Below are 20,774 nucleotides of genomic sequence, written 5' to 3'. Positions count from 1 at the left end.
GAGTGGTAAAATATTTATTTCATGAAGTATGAATTGGGGGGGGGGAAGCAAAAGAAAGGTATAGAACCTCAAATCACGCCATGAGGTAGAGCCGACAACGTAAGAACTTCTAAAATTTTTCTTGTAAAACACATATATAAAAATATTTACAGTTCAAATCATTGGCAGTCAATCCAATTTAATTCGGTAATGGTATATACGGCATTAACATCAGATATGCACAAAATCCCTCAACAATTCGACACACACAAAAAGACATTGGATAGTAGAAAATCGAGACGTTTTCTTTTGAGATGTTCCCATATCTTGATTCCATTATACTGTGTGAAAGTAAGAATGAGGAGTTCTCCAACCGATAGTTTATATTAGATATTCCAAACATTTAGGGCTAAACTACACAGGAGATATTGATCAGACTTTATGGGTCAGATTTTATCTGCTCTTGACATGCAACAGCACAAGATTTTGTAGGATCATACAAGATCGGATTCCCAAAGCTGTAATATGTAAATTGGATCAGATAATGTTGTGCTATGGTGTGTTTTGTTTATGCATCTACATCCGACATTTCATTAATTTCAATGAGAAGAAAAAGTCGGTCCGACACCATTAGATTCTATCTCGTCGGATGAAGACACAGCATGCAGCGTTTGCATCCGACAGATATGTCACGTCAGATGGCAAATATTTCATGTCATTTACACATCAGATTTTTGTTTCAGTCCCATTATATTTTGATCCATGTGGCTACATCTGGCTTGTGGGATGCGTTCTGTCAATTCGTCTCATCCTACAAAATCTCCCGTATAGCTTAGCCCTTAAGGTCCCCATACACGGGCAGATATAAACTGCTGACAGATTAAGCAGCCAAAAATTGGGCAGGTTTAAAAATCCAGTCGGATCAAGGACCACATTTTTTGATGTGTTCCTTTACCTAAAGCCGGTATTCTACTCTTTGTGATCCAGTTGTTGGGCCCACGATAGGATAGCCAGATATCGCCTACCTCAAGGTCGCCAAACCAGCAGATCTCTGTATGTATGGCCAGCTTTAGACTCCATTAGACCATAGAACTAAAACAAAGCAGAGTCAATAAATGTCATGTAGACATGTCCAAGACAATGTCCTATTCTCTTCTTTCTTAAAGGGAAACGCCTCCCAAACACAGCTTTTTTTTTGAATAATGAAAGGAAATGTACTTCTAAGCAACTTCCAAAACCCACCAGCACACCCTGGCCTCTCCAGCAGAAGTTGGCCCGGTGCACAGTCAGAAGGGATCGGCAACCCCAATTGTAGTCAGCGTAATAAAAGAAAAACTGGCACTCAGAACTCGATGCATGCGGGCAAAGCCCTGCGTGTTTATTACAATGTAACGTTTCGGGGGCGGGCCCTTGGTCTGACGAAGGGGCCCGCCCCCGAAACCTTACATTGTAATAAACACCCAGGGCTTTGCCCGCATGCATCGAGCTCTGAGTGCCAGTTTTTCTTTTATTACGCTTCTAAGCAACTTCCCAATATACATTCAGTGAAAACTTGAATTGTTTTCAAAGTTATGTGTAAAAGTAACTGCTACTAAAAGCAGTGTAACCAAAGACAACTTAATCAACATACCAGAGCTCTGCTACATTGTTTCAAGAGACAGAGCCAGAGAATAAAAATTAATTTACATGTTTTCTTTCATTAGGGAAAAAAAAACCTGTTATTGCGTTTCCCTTTAAGGTGACCTATTAGAAATATGAGTAACTTCACCCCACTTTGTTTTTAAAAATGGGCATTTTTAATATGCATGGTGGTTTCTGTGTATTTGCAAATGGAGCAGACTTTGACCAGTTAGTCTAAGGTACGACAAATATTTATTTAAAGCGAATTATTAGACTTGAGCTGGCAGCTTTTCAGCCTGTCCAAATGAAATCGGGCGAAATCAGAAATATCTATTAAGCATATTTTTAAATCCCATCAACTGAAGGCCAATTCGGCACACTGATGTAGTCCTCTCCCAAGGGGTCGCTGTAGTCCCTTGTAATGATTGGATCATCCCAATTTGGCCAAGCCTGTTGGTGGCCAAATCGGGTTAAGATCCGCACATTTTGCATCTATGCCGATACTTACAGAGTAATTTAATAGTTTAGGACACAAGTATTCTTTCTAATTCTAAAAAGTAGCCTTTTTTGATATGAATTATTGATATGAATATACTTCCTGTTCCTCAGACTCTTACCGTCTCATATGAGTTTTATACATATATATATATATATTTTTTTTTTTGCAGCTATAAATAAATTGCAAATCTTTGAAGAATTTAACTAAAAACCAATTTTTGACCTTTTTTTCGCAGAGATTTTTTTTTGTTAAAAGGTTTAGTTAAAAATACATTGAATCTGAAGATCTCAAAAAACACGGTTTCCCTTAAAAAGAAAGCACAGTTGACTGTAATATATTACAAAGTACAAAGTCGCGGGGCGTAAATGTGCGGACAATTTTCTGAAAGCAGATACATTAATACTTTGAAGTTAATCCAATAAAAACATGAACTACACAGTCACTACATACACAGTGCTTCCATCATCTCCTTGCGTGGTGTAAAGAATTTTCGGAGCGTCCTCGTCGGTTACCCCACTGGCATCTTCTGTTTCAGAGGGGACTTTGGAAGACGCCTGACCATTTTCTGCAGTGGAGTTTGCCCCTTCGTGAACTTTTTGGTGGGAGGTAAGTGTTTCAAGACTGGTGAAACGTTCTTCGCACTGACTACATTTAAACAGTCTCTCTACCGTTACAGGGGTCTGGTTGGTGTTGGCTAAAGTCTGTTGGACTACAGGCCCAGAAGTCTCATTGATCTTTCGTATTACAATGCCTGTATTCTGCTGATCGGCATTAAGAACAGTGGAGGTAGAAGGCTGTCCAATTTGTATTGTCCTACTGGCATTAATAGGAGTAATATTTCCAACTGGGTTTCTTATTGCCCCTGCATTTCCGATGCCCAAGCCACTACTGACAGTTAAAATAGTTGGGTTGTTCATACTCAATGTGGCTTTTGCATTATTATTGGCAGTGGCACTGGTTGTGAGTGTTACCGGAGTTCCATTACTAATACCCAAAGCCCCATCGACAGCAATAAATGTGGCAGTATTCCCGATGCCCAGACCTCCATTTACATTGACCGGGGCTATATTACTAAAAGCTAATTTTCCACCGAGAGCCATAGGTGCCACGTTTCCAGTAACTACGTTGCCATTTACCGTGACCACAGTAGCATTGCCTATTCCAGAAGGGATGGCATCCTTGGAAGTAACTGTGGGCGCTGTCAGAATTAAACCAGAATTTGCATCAACAAAAAGAGGTATGGCCTGGCCTATTGCTTGATTCCCAGAAGCCTTTACTGGAACTGCATTTATGGTTCCGCTGTTGACCCGTGGAAGGTTATTTTGCATATTCAGACTACTGGCAATATTGGCTGCTGGCTGACTGACGTTAACAGTAATGGGCTTGGGTTGATTGGTTTGAAGAGGTACAGGGACACGGTTTGCTTGACTAATTATGGGTGTGACAGCCATGGGGGCAAATTTGGCATTTGCTGGCCGTGTATTTAGTGGAACTGTATTATTTGATACAAACCTTGGGTTCTTGCTTATTGGCACCCGGTTACCTTGATTCACACCAGCAATCTGGTTTTCTCCGATATTCATAGGTGTAGCTAACATAATACCGGAGCTACCCATGGTAACTGGGAATGTCAGCATAATGCTCTGATTTCCGTTAACCGCTACAGGAAGGGACTGGTTAGCCATACCTGGATTTCCAGTAACAATAATAGGGGCTGGCTGCTGTACTTGCACTTTATTAACTAATACTGGGCCACTTTGTGGCAGAGTCTGAGTCTGGGTTTTTAGAAGGGAAGAGGTGGCAAGGTTGTCTCCGTTGCTTTTAGGGTTACTGGCAAGAGGAGTTCCATTGGAAGAACTTTTTACTTCTTTGCTTGCGGAAATTTCGGATAATTTTGGCAGGCTCTTGGGTTTAGGATCTTTATCATCAATTATGATGATATCTGGTGCGCTGTTACTGGTTTCCCTATTCTTATTCTTTGACTGCGGGAGCAGAAAAACTCCAGCATTTCGGATCCTGCTGATAGTAATAGGAGGCGTACTCCGTCTCACTGACTTCCCGTCTTTGGCATCTGTGGGTGTAGTTCTTTTTACATCCAGATCATCAGTAATTATAATGGGAGGTGTAAAACGATTTACTGGCTTGTTTATAGGTGGTGTTGTCCTAGAAGTACTGGGGTGGTTACCAATAGCCACTGGGGGTGTAGCACGTTTTGTACTAGGACCCTCATTATGCACAGACAGAGGGCTGGCTCTCTTGAGAGCCTGGACAATATCAGAGGGGATTGGTGGCGTTGGCCGTTTCATACCGCTATCTCCACCACTGGCTGTAACTCCCACATGTCCAGCCTCCTGCGTCAGAGCACCAGAGAATGTCGGTTTTCCATTTTTAGCTATGGGAGTTTTATCAGATGAGAAGTAACTTTTGTTATTTGTTGCTTCCCCTGCCTTCTGAGGTACAGTTTTGCCGACTTGTGTCTGTGAAACAGGCTGCACACCTCTGGCAATCATATTCCCTCCCTGCTCAGAGAAGCGCCAGCTCTCTGGCTTTTTACTAGTGTTCAAAGGCATCTTATCTCGGAAGCTCTCACTGCTGGTTATTGTTGCCACGGAATGTCTATTTCTCTGCTCATGAACAGCACCAGGGCTGCCACTAATGGTAGGCACAGGAACTGGCTCAAGAGGACCCATTGGAGACAGTGTTTGTGATCTCCTCTGATTCCCACTGCTGGTTGCAGATAATTTACTTCCTTGATTTGCCCCTTGAGTGAGACCATTAGCTGCATTACTTCCCAGACTTGCCACAGTATTCTCAGGCCTTCCACGCAGCATGTTGGGTCCAGTTTGGTCTCCGGGCCTCCGATAGCCAGCAAACTGTGGGGAAATTGGTCCCATTCCCGGAGGATTAGGATATCTCATCACAGGTCTGCCGTTAGCAAAATGAGATGAATGTGCATTTGAATTAAAATATGGATTTGGGGCAGAAGTGAAACGGATTCCTTGGTGCCCGTCAACAACAACAGGAGCTGGCTGAAGCATCCTCTGAAGGCTCATGGGACACTGGTTATTGCAGAAGGAGCCGCAGCCTGCACATGGCATCCCACTATTCCTTCTGTCCGGGAATGGGGGCACATGATGAGGGAATGGGGGTTCCCTGGGAAACTGCTCCCTCCTGTTTCGGTTTTCCTGTTCCAGATCTGGAGAATTGGAAAGAAAAATATGTAAAGACAAGTGTGCATTCCTACAACAAAGCTAAACTAGGGGTCATTACACCCCATGAGATCTTATTCTTTGCAAAAAGAATCAAGTATTCTAGGTATCAGTGTTTTGTGTTTGTGCCAATCCAACACACACTGTCCAAGATCTATTTCATTGAAATTATTCATCAACTCTATAGTTTTTGGCACTGTCAGGGTATTGCTTCAGGGTTTCACAGCGCAAGGCTCTTCCCTAGGAACAGAGATTGCTATTGAGTTTTATTGCTACTGTCATAGCTATAGAAATGCAACCTGATGTGTAGTAGTCCGTAATAAATCTTTTTAAGAAATGTTTAGTCTTGTGCATTTCAAATTGCTGATCATGATCAATTAGGTAGGCCACATAAGTCAATATACCCTGACTGAGCATGAAAAAAATATTAAGTTGATTATTATTATAACATTAAGTTCATGCCAAACGCAAATGTATTCTGAAAAATCACTGTATATAGACAAATCTCATGGAAACAGATGACAAAAGACAGATACTTACTCCCCAAACTGCTCATAGCAGGGCCCTGAGAGGCCTGTGGGCTTGTTTCAAAGTTTCCAAACATTGGATTTCCCAGTCTCTCTGGACCAGCAAAGGGTGAACTGGGATCAATGATTCGGTAGCCAGGGCATTGCGGAGATAACGGCCCCATTGCTGTGTTACCATAACTCGCCACTGGGGATGTTGGATGAATCATTCCATTTGCGTTGCTGGTATAAGAAGGGGAGGTTGGGTTTCCAGTATAGTACAGGGGTTGAGGGGGCACGTATCTTTTCCCCTGGCTCCTATCTCCTGGGGATCCATGAAACGCTCTTTGTGCATTCCACTGGAAACTCAAGCCACATTGGTTGTTGCAGTGTGTCCCACAGTTCTGACAAGGGGACCCCTGGCCCTTCTCCTGCGAGGAGGAGATCTCCCCAGGCCGGACAGAGTTGCAAGGGATAGGAGACTGGCGCTCTGTTTTTACTTCAGGTTCTGATTCTGCAAAGAGGAATCTATGTGAGGTTACACAGAATTTGCTACTAGGAACAGCATAGCTAAAGCACCCACCGCTCCCAGTCTGTATTTATGTCTATTTGCCCATAATCCCCTGCTGCCTGGGAATTAGCAATGATTAAAAAGATAAGAAAGCTTACTGAAAGGACAAGGAAAGTTAAACTCAAGAAGGTAGAAATGTTGTACATGATGTTTTGTGCTTCTGTACCAGCCCAAGGCAACCACAGCCCTTTAGCAGTAAAGATCTGTGTCTCCAAAGATGCCCCAGTAGCTCCCCATCTTCTTTTCTGCTGATTCACTGCACATGCTCTGTGCTGCTGTCACTTACTGAGCTTAGGGAGCCACTCACAATATACAGTACACATAGAATAGAAATGTCACAATATAAGGCTGATTAGTAATTAATACAGATAATTACTACATGGCAGCACAGAAACCACTGCAATTAGCATCAGAATTTAATAATCAGCAAACCTGTAGCATCAGCTTATATTACAGCCAGGGAAGCTCATTTTCTGCTGGATAATTAGTGACGAGCCCTAAGCTTAGCTTCTCAACAGCCAATCAGAACCCACTGAGCATGTGAGTGTCAGAGACACTTTCCAAGATGGTGACCCCCTGTGACAAGTTTGAAGTCCTGGATCATTGCTGCTATTGACAAGCTGAAAATTGAGGCTGCTGCATTAAGTTCAGTATATAAAATATTGCATTTTTAGCCCTATTCATTTTTAGGGTTTAGTTCTCCTTTAAAAGGAATACTGACATTCTGCCGAATCAGCACTATTTTTCAGTTAATAGTGCTGGTTCAGCAGAATTCTGCACTGAAATCCTTTTCACAAAAGAGCAAACATATTTTTTTTATACATAATTTTGAAATCTGACATGAGGCTAGACTTATTGTCAGTTTCCCAGGAGCCCCATTCATGTGACATGTGCTCTGATACACTCCAGTCACTCTATACTGCTGTACTGAAAATTTGAGTGATATCACCCCCTCCCTCCCCCCACCCCCAGCAGCAGAACAATGGGAAGGTAACCAGATAAGAGCTCCCTGGTAGATCTAAGAACAACACTCAATAGTAAAATCCAGGTCCCACTGTGACACATTCAGTTACATTGAGTAGGAGAAACAACAGGCTGCCAGAAAGCAGTTCCATCCTAAAGTGCTGGCTCTTTCTGAAATCACACAACCAGGCAAAATGACCTGAGATGCACCTACACACCAATATTACAACTAAATACACTTACTGGTTCAGGAATGACATTTTATATGGAATAGTGAATTATTTGCAGTGTAAACAGTGTATTTTAGTATCCCTAACCACTAGGTTCTCTGAAGAGTGTGGTGTCTCCAGCCACAGGATTACCTTTGCTGCCAGCAGTGGGGCCCTCTGGCTGGGGCTCCTGAAGCTTTTGTTTCTTACTGACAACACCATATGGTTCTTCCCCTCGTTCAATCCGAGAAACGATTTCTGGCTTTGGTATTCGGTATCCTGTTAGTGAACAGTAAAACGAATGGTTATTTCTAACGTGTCCTCTCCTACCTTTACTCCGATGTAACCATTCCTTCTCCTAAATTAATTTTGTACAATTCAACAGCAGCCATTGAAATCAAACTTTTCCCCAAACCTCATAGACTCTATCCTCTGTGTTATTCAACATACAAACGACCTTGTTACCCTGTTGCTTACAATTTACCTGTACCTGGGTTGTTCCTTACACATAATCATGTGCCCTTTGGCTAAGCATGCTCCCTGTGTGTGTGTGCCATACTCTGCCTGCCCTATGCTCCCTGTGTCTGTGTCATACTCTGCCTGCCCTATGCTCCCTGTGTGTGCGCCATACTCTGCCTGCCCTATGCTCCCTGTATGTGCCATACTCTGCCTGCCCTATGCTCCCTGTGTGCCATACTCTGCCTTCCCTATGCTCCCTGTGTGTGCCATACTCTGCCTTCCCTATGCTCCCTGTGTGTGCCATACTCTGCCTTCCCTATGCTCCCTGTGTGTGCCATACTCTACCTGCCCTATGCTCCCTGTGTGTGCCATACTCTGCCTTCCCTATGCTCCCTGTATGTGCCATACTCTGCCTGCCCTATGCTCCCTGTGTGTGCCATACTCTGCCTGCCCTATGCTCCCTGTATGTGCCATACTCTGCCTTCCCTATGCTCCCTGTGTGTGTCATACTCTGCCTTCCCTATGCTCCCTGTATGTGCCATACTCTGCCTTCCCTATGCTCCCTGTATGTGTCATACTCTACTCTGCAAATTGTTACAAAACCATAAAAGGAAGAGGAAAAATGCAGAATTTACTTAAATGGTATATGCATAACTAACTGAATGTCAATTAATTAATGCACCACTAATTTACCGATCCCTTGATATTTTTTTTTTTTTTTTTTTAGATCAGCCTGTTTTTAGGTTTGAAAATCATTTTGGGCATGGACTATTTTTGCTTTGATGTAGACCTTGCCTGTTGGGTTGAGCCCAATTTGACTCCGGCCATGGGTAGCCAAAATGACCTTACGAAACGAGCGAATCAGGCAGGCTTAAGTCTTAACTAGCAAGCCTACACCACCAGACACAGACATCAAAGGAAATATAAACTCGAAAAAAAAACACTGACCAGTGAAAAATGATTGCCCCTTGAATGATATGCAGGAGTAACATAAAACAAACCTTACCCAAATAAAGCATAATTTCATAGATTTCTTTAATGAGCTCCTTGTAGACTTTCTTCTGGACCTCCTCCAGATTGCTCCATTGTTCCTCTGAGAAATAAATGGCAGCATCATCAAATGTGACCTGCAAGGGATAAGAAGCACATTAGCCAAAGAACATTCCTATATGGAACATTGTGGCACAACTGGCAACAGCTACTCTGTGGTGTAAGCAGACTAAATCACTGAATTCACTCTCCCAACAGATAAGTCTGATCATGGATTTGTGTAAACAAGGCTTCAATATAAAACGGTAGCCTTCGGGAAAAGCTTCAATGTTTCAGTTGGCCTGGTATGCAGAACTGTATTCATACAAGAGATAACTATACTACCATCGGTTTATAACAGCCATCTATACTGGCAAGGAATGGTAGACTTGTGCTCCATATTTAAAAATGTTGCTGCTCAAACAGGCAGAAACGATTCCCACAAGCAACGTTTAATTTCAATTCCAATGAAAACATTTGGCATCTATACCCTGGCGAGAAGTCAACATGAGGTGTATATACTAAACCTTCATGCTATTCTTTCCCATTTTTTTTGTTAACATTTGGATTTGTGAAAATGAACTTGGGATGTACCGAATCTAGGATTCGGTTTGGGATTCTGCCTTTTTCAGCAGGACTCCGACGAATCCTTCTGCCCTGCCGAACCAACCCCTAATTTGCATATCCAAAGGGAGGGAAATCACACGGCTGTCACAAAACAAGGAAGTAAAAAATGTTTTCCCCTTCCCACCCGGTATTTGGCCGTATATTTTGCAAAGGATTCGGGGGGTTGGCCAAATCCAAAATAGTGGATTCATTGCATCCCTAAAATTAACAGAACAATGTGATCATTGTGATCAAGTTTTTTTCCCATGGATTACCATGACTTTCCGGTTTGAGTTTTTTTTCTAAACGAAAGAGGGTGTTGACAAATGTTGAACAAATTTAAAAACTGATAAATAGGCCTTCTTAAACTGCCCACAAACACAAGGTGAACCTCAACTTTTGGCTCCCAAAATCCAAATTCTAGTTAAAGTGGGTTGCACATGGTGTGACAGCTGAATACCAGTCTTGGGCTTGATAAAAGACCGATGGCGGTCTGAAACGTTGCCAAGTGTATTGGGGTCTGAAACCCATGTCTCAATAAAGGCATTTTAAACAAAGGAATCCATGGCTGGTGCTGTCAACATCTGTAAAAAGCTGAATACCAGTCCACATAACACATTTGTGACACACATGGTGGACCAAATTGGCCCAGATCTGGTGCCTGACAGTCAAATGGTGCAGTCAGAATATCTACTTAACTCATGCCATTTATGTGATGAGTTGCCAAATAAATTTACCAGTCCCCATGATGACAATGGTAGATCATAAGGATGTCTTTACATATATGGTCACTCTGCCAACCAATATTCCTACGAACAATCATTTTTCGAAGATACAAAGTGTTCATTTTAATGATTGATCCTTTTATTTACCAAACGGCTTGCCTTTTGAATGTTTTGTGATTATGCCATCATATCTCAGCTACCTATACTTTGGTCAAAACCAGCCAACATAATGATAATTTCCCCGTTTCTAACATCACAAAGCCCACAGATGTAGGGACGAACTAGATTATAGATTCATTGTTCCGATTTGTGTCCCACACACATACCAATACTTTATGGGACAGAGCTCTCAGCAGATGGGGAGATTTGTTGTGGTTAAAGCTGCGCTATGGAGACAAATATCCCAAAAAATGCTTTCTCACTGGCAATAAAGGGTATCGCCTGAGGGAAAACATACACGGTACTTCCTGCCCAATGTTTCATCACAAGGCTCTTCCCATCTGCCATCATCCTGTAGAGCAATGCTGCATGGGGTATGTTCTCCACCAGTGTATTCTAGGTGGCAGTGGCCTCTGTCCTAACTTATAAAAAGTTAATTCTCCTTCTGTAACACCATTAAAAGTGTTTTAATGAATATTTGTATGTGGAATTTTCACAGAATTTGAAAAATAAATGAATATCGTTAGCGAGAGTGCAAGCAGCGGCATGAGCATTGCTAATGGAGAATCTCAAAGCAAGGTGTGATTCTCCGGTGAAAAGAAGGAATTCTGTGAATGGAAATTATGTTTTGTGGCTCACTTTCGTTCCCTAGGGTAAAATAGTTACAAAACCTGTCAGCTGTCTAAATACTTCCACAGTGAATAATTATATACCAATTAACATCCACTCTGGATTCAATTAACAGTATTAGAAGAGACAAATTAGTAGAGAATAATTAACAAGTCAAAGTAAAATATTTGGCAATAAAAGGAATCGCACAACAGTTCCAAAGAGAATAATTGTATGTATTTATAAAATTCGGAAATTCAGAATTCATAAAAAAGATAATCGGAGAAACTGTCTGTATAACTGAGAATATGACTGATTTGGGCTGGGCACTAGGAGTTGTAAATTATGCCACAGGAAACTGTCTCCACCCACATTTTTGACACTCCCACACTGATTTTGTGATACACACCCAAGCTACTCTTGGTTACACGTAGGGTATTTGGTAATTATAAGCCTCTTTAAAAGGAGTTCTAAGCTCTTAAATCATATTTGCTTAGCTACATCTAGAGAAGCAGAACTCCTACACATATATATGTCCATCAAGGAGACAACCCCATATATCAGAGTTGGGTGGCCCTACAGTTTGGGAACCACTGACAATTGGGCAATGCCCAGCAACACTACAATCTCGATGACATCATGAGGCACCAAATCTGGAACAGTAGCAGAGGGGCTCAGCCAAACACGGGGGCGTGAACTGAAAAAGTCCACTGCCGTACATCAATACACAAGTAATTCATACACGCAATCCTAAAAAACATATGGCACCTAAACGGTTACCTTAATTGAAGCTCCACAAAGATCTTCAAAGTATGACATATTTCTTCTGGTTGGAAATTTTTCAAATCCATCACTTACCCACTACATCCCAACCTGCACCCAAACTCCTCTTCTACATTATAACTCATGCACGGCTCTTTTCCCTTCTGATGACTCGTATAAAGGTGAGATCAATCATCACAGGTGAAGGAGTCAACCCCTGACCAAAGAGGAGGGGCCATGATTGAAGTATAACCCGCTACCCACGTGAACCCACACCTGGGACTTGCTTTCTACGTCCAAAACCACACAACCTGCAGGTAAATCCACAGGTCCCGGGTCAATGTGCTCATCACGGATATCTTCTTATCACGTCTTCATTCACCTTCAGTTGCTCTGAGCTGATCACATGAAGCAGAAGCCATATTGTTGGGTGTTGGGAACGCTCCCTTTATTTCATTCCTGGGAGTTTTTTAAAGCACATACACAGTGTGTTAGGAGTCAGCTCTATTTTCTTTAGCTACAGAGATCTGTGATCAGGTAAAATGCAGGGTAGTATAAATGGCCATAATGAGTCTTTCCCAAGGGTAATAAAATCTCTACATCCTCTGGTACTCACTCCTCTGTGATTGACTGAATAGATTGTAATGATCATTATGAGACCAAAAGAAAAGAACAAATTCTCAGAGAATTTGCAACAAGAATTACAATAAACAGAGTAACGGCCTTTCCATACTTGCTGGTGAGTGAGCAGTAAGACTGGATGGGGTCACTGAATCTGGACCTGGCAATCTCCCACTTGGCTTAGCAGAAAAGTCTGTAAATAATTCCTTGGCAGGAACTGAGTGCAGGGGGGAGGTTGAATCCACAGAAATACCTTCCCCCCTCCACCCCCACCAAACTGATACCTAATTGGCTGAGAAGGTAGCCAATCTATGCAGAAGAATAACTGAAAAACAAAACTCAGTGTGATTTTATAGCTTCAAAGCTGGTGAGGAGTCCACCAAAAGAAGAACAGGACATGAGCTTGTCCATCTTTCTCACAAGCCAGCCCTAAACCCATCAGAAAAATAATGGAAAAACAAAAGGAAAAGATACTCCTTTTAAACGAGCATTTTCACAAATAATCAAAAATTAGACATTTGACTGGACATACAGTTAATTGAAACAGGGGATGTGCAAAAGTCGTTTCTATGAAGGAGGAGCTTGAGTTTTCATTGTAAAGCGTCAGCTCTGCTGTGTTCAGCCATCTTTTATCTAAACTGAGCCTCGCCCAAACTTCAACGGAACTTTAAATAATGTACACGAACTTCTGCCTAAATCCCTACATGCATCTTTCTACAAATTGAGCAACATTTATATGTAAATGCTATTAGGACATATTCATTTCCTGCTGTTACTGGCCTATACAACGAATAAACACACATATGAAGTCAGACCCTTCTAGGTGTTTAAAGGAACAGTAACACTATCTACAGTGTGCATGCGTTATCTGCTAGGTAAACTGAGCCTTGAATGGCTGCCCCCGTGGCTAAACAGCAGCTTGTTTATTTAAACTAAAATAGAGATTGCAAGGCAAATACAGCAATCGTACTAGTGCAGGGGAACAGTGCCTTATATTTTAGTTATTTTAAAACATTTAATTTTTTGGTGGTACGGTTCCTTTGAAGAAGGGTCCGCAGTCCAATGTTTCATTTAAAAGCTTAATCAACCGTAAAATTTGTGTCCCTCAATGCAAGTGACAATGTCATGAAAATGACATAACCAAAGCATGTAGAACAAACAGGACTGTAACCACGTGGCAGTTTCCAATTTGTTTTTTAAGGTCCAAAGGCATATCAGGCAGAGATCCGCTTGTTTGGCGATCTCTACGTCTATGGCCACCTTAAGTCTCTCCTGGTGGCTCCTTTTATGCCCCTATTGGCCCAACCTCCCAGTAAAACCCTATTGTTCTAAAGAAGGTGAGTGTCGACATATTGGAGCCTAGGTGACAGGATTATCTTCCCCAGCTGACTCTGCCTATTGTTCTTTTGGTAGTATGCACAGACATGTTGGAGCCACTAGGGTATCAGAACCTAATCTCATTTCTTTAAGATGGCCATAGACGCAAAGATCTGATCGTACGAATCGAGGATTCGTGCGATTTTCGAACCGTGTGTGGAGAGTCCTGACATTTTTCGTCCGGCGGAGATCGGTCGTTTGGTCGATCGGACAGGTTAGAAAATTTCTGTCGGCTGCCGATAATATCTCTGCGTGTATTGACGATCGTACGATTTTCAGTGGGTTGGACATAGATATCGTACGATTGCTGTCAGGGGCAGAACATTGCTGATCTGTTCTTAAAACTAATCTGACTGGTAAGACTTTGATCTGAATGGTTAGTAGTGGGTCGGGAGATGGGAAAGTTCGATTGTACGATGATTTGTACGATCGGATCTTTGCATCTATGGCCAGCTTTATAGAAACTCAAGTTTAGTTTTCACATATCCATCACAGACAAGGCTATTAATTATACATATCATGATGCATCCCACTCCAAGATTAGATTCCCAAATAGTGATTGGTTTTCCTTTATTGGAGCTCACCAATTCAGTATACATTTTGCACTACACCTAGTTCATATGCAAATCAAAATTTCTTCTGCTTTGCATACAAATGAGGAAGGTTTATCCACGACCATTATGCTCTTCTTGTGGATCCACTTCCCTAATATGCTGATCGGAAACCCTTCCCCGATTAGCCTCAGTAAGAGTAAAACTGTACTGTAGTTGATTATGAAGATTTTCATTCATCCAGGTCATGGTATATCTAGTACAGGTAAATCTAAAACAACTGGACTTGCTTAGTAATCATTGAAGACATTTCACTACTCATCCGAGCAGCTTCTTCAACTGACTGGTGTGGGAAATTCTCAGAATATAAACTCTTCCACTAATCCAATCACAATGGCACATTGTAACTCTTCAGAGAGGTGACATTTGAAGAAATTCACAGAGGTCTTGTTTCTCTGTAGTTACTGTGATAGGATTATCCAATGTGTCATGCAACTCCTAGAGACAGGTGTTACTTGTGAGAGGGGGGTAACTTGAAAACGGAAGTATACAGGAAACCCACTCATACGGATCAGTATCTGTTATTTGATTCCCACCATCCGCTGGAACACAAACTGGGTGTCATTAGAACTCTGTACCACAGGGCGGAATGTGTGGCAACTGAAACAGAGTCCAAAGAGCACAAACCTCTCAGAGGAGCTTTGAAAGCATGTGGTTACCCAGACTGGGCCTTTGTCAAAACAGCAGCAACCAAGCCCAACAGGAACACCAATCGAAATAACTGCCCAGAGACACATAGTAGGTGAAACATAGTCATCCCATATGTAGCTGGAGTGTCAGCGAAACTAAGGAGAGTTTTCAACAAACACCACATGTGTTTTTCAAACCTAGCAACACACAGACAAAACTGGTACACCCAAAGGATCCAACACCAGAAGAAAAACAAAGCAATGTGGTATACGGAGTCCAGTGTAGCGAGGAGAGCACAGATCTATACAAAACTCAGCTGTCTTTCTACACCTAAAAGACAAGGGACACTCCTTTGAAGATAGCAAGGTCTAAATCTTGGATAAAGAAGACCGCTGGTTTGAACGAGGCGTGAAAGAGGCGATTCATGTCAAGGTGGAGAAACCATCCCTGAACAGAGGCGAGGGCCTTCAACACCACCTGTCTGCTACATACAATGCTGTTCTCACATCTGTGTTTTAGAACACTTCACACATCCATTCATGCAACTCTCACAAGTAACATCTGTTTCTAGGAGTTCCACGACACATTGGATAATCCTATCACAGTAACTACACAGAATCAACACCTTTGTAAATCTCATATGTCACCTCTCTGAAGAGTTACAATGTGCCATTGTGATTGGATTAGTGGAAGAGTTTATATGTTGAGAACTTCCCATACCAGTCAGTTGAACTGAAGAAGCTGCTCGGATGAGTAGTGAAACGTCTTCAATGATTACTTTAGATTTAACTATACTAGATGTACTGTAGTTGGGAGACGGATTAGCGTACTGTCCTGACTGTGCTTGAAAACCCAATAGATGAGCTTTAGCCTCCAGCATATTCAAAGTAAATGGTAATTTTAGGTGCGATACTGGTCTTCCTTCCCAAAATTCCTTCTAATTTAGAACCGAGAAATCATGACACCCAATAAATTGTCATGCCTGATACAGCACCCTCCTCATCTTAAATGTACATAGAAAAAAAACGTAAATATATGGAGATTCAGCACGTCAAGCAACTTATCTGGACATTTGTTTTAGGTGGAGTCTGCCCTGAAGCTTCTCCAAACTCTTCCATGCTGTGGGCCCATAGTCTTACAGATGACATTTTGAGATCCAACATTACAATGCTGATATCATAAAAACAAGTTATGGACTGTGTGAGCAGGCTGAGAGCCACATACCCTCCAGTTGGCTAGCACGGCATAATGGTATGCTAGAATTCATCCAAATAATGTTTGCCATGGGCATTTACCTACAGCATTAAATAAGACAAACTGTGTCAACCACCTACTACTGAAACTTAATCTACAAAAAATTACAAAAAAACATAACTGCACTTTAGGTGCTCTGCCCACAGGCAACTTTTTCCATTGTAGTATATACTAGTGTAGTGTACTTTAGTTGTCGTTACCCTGGTCTGTGATAACAAAAAAATTAAATTATGAGTGACAGCATGAAATAAGGAATTTTGATGTTTTTATAAGATGAAGACATTTGTACAAACATAGTCTGAAGTTAACCGCTCCATAGAATAGAGTCATCAAATGTCACCATTTCCCAATATCTCCAGTAAAGAAGATCAAACTCTGGAAGTTCTCATATGTGACACTGTCATTGGTTTAAAAAAAATGCTATTAATGCCGACGCTTGAAGAAAATTAAGTGTTTTGCCAGTGGGAGTTGGGAATGTTTTAAAGAGCTGGCCCAGTTATTCGTAGTCTCGATTTCCTATTATATCTGGCAGTTGAAAGGCTACAGATGTCCATAAATGGCAGATATTGAATGCCGAATCGAGTGTTTCTACTTTCTACCATTTGCCAAAAGACACATGTACAAGGCCAAAACTATTGTCTTCTTGCTCATTAGATATCGACCTAGACAGGTGGAAAATTCAAAGGCTAAAAACTAGATTGGTCCATGCTGCCAACAGCTTTTCCCTGGCTTCTGGGTGGTCTGATAGCTGGTCTGAAACATTCAAGAAGCCCACCACTATGGCCAAATATATGGGCTACAGACCATTGATATAACTTCTGATCGCTGCATTCTCCTTGTAGTTGACGTCTCTGTTGAAGTCTCTTTGACAGGCACATACTTAGCAAATTCCGACATTTCTTCACATTTAGCGTTTCATAAATAGAATAAAAGTGGTAAATAACTTTAGCTCTGTTTGCATTGGGTCTGGTGCCTGGAAGAGCTGGCAAAAGTGATGCGTATGTCCGTTAAATAAAAAAAAAACCGCAGGAGACACTTTGTCTCGAGTATTGCAGGATCATTCAAGAAGAAACGCTTCCAATTAGTTGGATGAAGAAGGTGGCAACTAATTCAGAATTCCAAAATTCACAAAGCTTGGTACAATTAACCATAGTTCTACCACCCCGAGAACTCATCCCGCGTCTCTATCAAGAAATTCAGATCCATGTTTAAATACTGGAAATAAGCAGGGTGAGTTGAGAACTTCCCTCGAAGTCAAACTCATTGGAGATGCAGATCACAGACAGAATGAATACGTTCTTGCACTGCTCCGAATTTATCAAACATACACCGCAACTTGCTGAATAGCGTCAGTTCCAGGTTTCGTCTACTTGTTTTTTTGCCATTTTTGTGTATTTTGGACCTAAACTTTTAGCACTTGCAATATCCCACCTCCATAAATTGATGAAGAAGCATGGAATTTAGATGTATTTACTATAAACTAATAAAGCTGGCACCAGATTTATTTTTTGTCTAAAAAAATATTATTACCTTTAAAAATTACACCTCTTAGAGCCCCTTAGATCCTTTCTGGTCCCGCTCTGTATTACAAATGAGAAGTGGGTGTGTCCCTTAATATTCCCTCCCCACATGGGGGATTGGCTGCCACTTTAGAATGCAAAGTTCTGAATGTCCCAGCCAATAGCAGCCCAAAGGCTGGGTAGTACTACTCAGGTGCCATTAATGAAGCACATTTATAGGCACATGCCTTTTATTTCCATACGAGTCTGGCTTATGTTCTTTACAGACCAAGCAGCCACATAGAAACAAGCATTAGGGACTAAAATAACTACGGCTAATCTTAGCCCCAACACAGTTTGGTGCTTCAGCTGCAACTAAGCTACAAATATTGCCATCCCCAACAGAACATCCCATAGTTGCATAGCTGTAATGGTCTCCAATGACTTATAGTTAGGGACATCTGGAACGGACATGCGTAGGCATGGTCACCTGCACACCTGAGAATCCATTCCCACTGGTATCAGTCAGCACAGTGTATGGGCACTGGGTACTAGTCAAACACAAAAATATACCCCAAAAACTCTGTAATTAAGTAAAAAAAGTTAGCTTTTATTTAACATAGAATTAAAAGACTAGGCATACAGACCAACTGCTGTTCCGCCTTATGCGTTTCATACCCTCTGGTACTTATTCATAGGCACTGGTACCAGTCAGCACTGTGTATGGGCACTGGGTACCAGTCAGTACAGTGTATGGGCACTGGGTACCAGTAAGCACTGTGTATGGGCAATGGGTACCAGTCAGTAGTGTGTATGGGCACTGGGTACCAGTCAGTACAGTGTATGGGCACTGGGTACCAGTCAGTAGTGTGTATGGGAAGTGGGTACCAGTCAGTAGTGTGTATGGGCACTGGGTACCAGTCAGTAGTGTGTATGGGAAGTGGGTACCAGTCAGTAGTGTGTATGGGCACTGGGTACCAGTCAGTAGTGTGTAATGGGCACTGGGTACCAGCAGTAGTGTGTATGGGCACTGGGTACCAGTAAAGCAACTTGTACGGCACTGGGTAACCAGCAAAATGGGTACCAGTCAGTAGTGTGTATGGGCACTGGGTACCAGTCAGTAGTGTGTATGGCTCACCTGTGTATGGGCACTGGGTACCAGTCAGTAGTGTGTATGGGCACTGGGTACCAGTCAGTAGTGTGTATGGGCACTGGGTACCAGTCAGTAGTGTGTATGGGCACTGGGTACCAGTCAGTAGTGTGTATGGGCACTGGGTACCAGTCAGTAGTGTGTATGGGCACTGGGTACCAGTCAGTAGTGTGTATGGGCACTGGGTACCAGTCAGTAGTGTGTATGGGCACTGGGTACCAGTCAGTAGTGTGTATGGGCAAGCTGGGGTACCAGTCAGTAGTGTGTATGGGCACTGGCGTACCAGTCAGTAGTGTGTATGGGCACTGGGTACCAGTCAGTAGTGTGTTATGGGCACTGGGGTACCAGTCAGTAGGGGTTGTATGGGCACTGGGTACCAGTCAGTAGTGTGTATGGCACTGGGTACCAGTCAGTAGTGTGTATGGGCACTGGGTACCAGTCAGTTAGTGTGTATGGGCACTGATCGGGTACCAGTCAGTAGTGTGTATGGGCACTGGGACCAGTCAAGTAGTGTGTATGGGAAGCTGGGTACCAGTCAGTAGTGTGTATGGGCACTGGGTACCAGTCAGTACAGTGTATGGGCACTGGGTACCAGTCAGTAGTGTGTATGGGCACTGGGTACCAGTCAGTAGTGTGTATGGGAAGTGGGTACCAGTCAGTAGTGTGTATGGGCACTGGGTACCAGTCAGTACAGTGTATGGGCACTGGGTACCAGTCAGTAGTGTGTATGGGAAGTGGGTACCAGTCAGTAGTGTGTATGGGCACTGGGTACCAGTCAGTAGTGTGTATGGGAAGTGGGTACCAGTCAGTAGTGTGTATGGGCACTGGGTACCAGTCAGTAGTGTGTATGGGCACTGGGTACCAGTCAGTAGTGTGTATGGGCACTGGGTACCAGTCAGTCCAGTGTATAAATAATTGTATATAAATGAATAGAAATGAATGTAGTGGTACAGACAGTAGAGGGACACAGTACAGACCACAGGCAGCTGGTAGAGATATGAGAATGTACCACTGATGTACAAGAGGGGGGGAGCCAGCAAGCTGCCCTTATTGTCAGGCTCATTCCCTTCCCAACCCGCCCCGGGCAGGAAACACTTCCAGCCTCCCAACAACAAAGCGCTACAGCCCCGGCTCCCCCGCACAGATGTGAGCGCTGCCCAGTCGCACGGAGCCGCCTCTCCTACCTGTCCCACTCCCTCCGCTGCCATCACGTCTTGTCGGCCCGACAGTCCCGCGCTCCCGCCCAGCTCCGGTCGCTCCAATCCGTCTTTTCCCCCTGTGTGCTGTGGGGCTGGCGATGGGGGGGGAGAGAGCGCTGGGAGGAGCCAGACTGAGGGGAGGAGCCAGGAGTAGGTGGAGCGAGGTTGCTATGGATGAGCGATTTACTGGGGAGCAGGAGGGGGAAGGTGAGGTACAGGGGCGGGGCGTCGTTGATTGGAATGCGGCCAGCTGCTGGAATGAACCAATAGAGAAAAGAGGCGGGAATATGAGCTCACGTGATTACCCTTAGCCTCCTGGACTCCTGAGCTATAAATATGTTGCCACAGAGGCGGGTGAGGCCGAGTCCCAGTGTTTTCTGACTGGAAGCGTCAGTGCAGTTGTTCAGTCTCACCACAGAGCAGCAGCAGCACTGCAGGGAACTGTTACTGGGTTTTAGTCAATGGGACTTTTGTTATTGTAAAGTGGCAGAAAACTGAACTGTTCAATTAGAATTGTATAAATGTCAG

General features: G+C 42.9%; 1 protein-coding gene across 2 annotated transcripts; it reads right to left on the bottom strand.

The window, feature by feature from the left end:
- Positions 1-20,420, bottom strand: LOC108718652. 2 transcript variants are annotated; one of them, XM_041565717.1, is made up of 6 exons: positions 20,232-20,420; positions 9,022-9,142; positions 7,710-7,835; positions 5,848-6,327; positions 2,549-5,294; positions 1-1,071 (listed from the first exon to the last, which is right to left on the bottom strand). In XM_041565717.1, the coding sequence occupies exons 1-6, from the start codon at positions 20,253-20,255 to the stop codon at positions 1,059-1,061; spliced, it is 3,510 nt and encodes a 1,169-aa protein (XP_041421651.1). In that variant the 5' UTR covers positions 20,256-20,420; the 3' UTR covers positions 1-1,058. The 2 variants fall into 2 exon arrangements, with proteins under 2 accessions (XP_041421651.1, XP_018122471.1); XM_018266982.2 differs by lacking the exon at positions 1-1,071 and having other exon boundaries at positions 1,833-5,294.
- Positions 20,421-20,774: the final 354 nt, after the last annotated feature.

This window comes from Xenopus laevis, chromosome 6L (genome assembly GCF_017654675.1).
Source record: "Xenopus laevis strain J_2021 chromosome 6L, Xenopus_laevis_v10.1, whole genome shotgun sequence".
NCBI lineage: Eukaryota > Metazoa > Chordata > Amphibia > Anura > Pipidae > Xenopus > Xenopus laevis.
The sequence above is the reverse complement of the archived record's forward strand: the minus strand, read 5'-3'. Positions and strand labels throughout refer to the sequence as shown.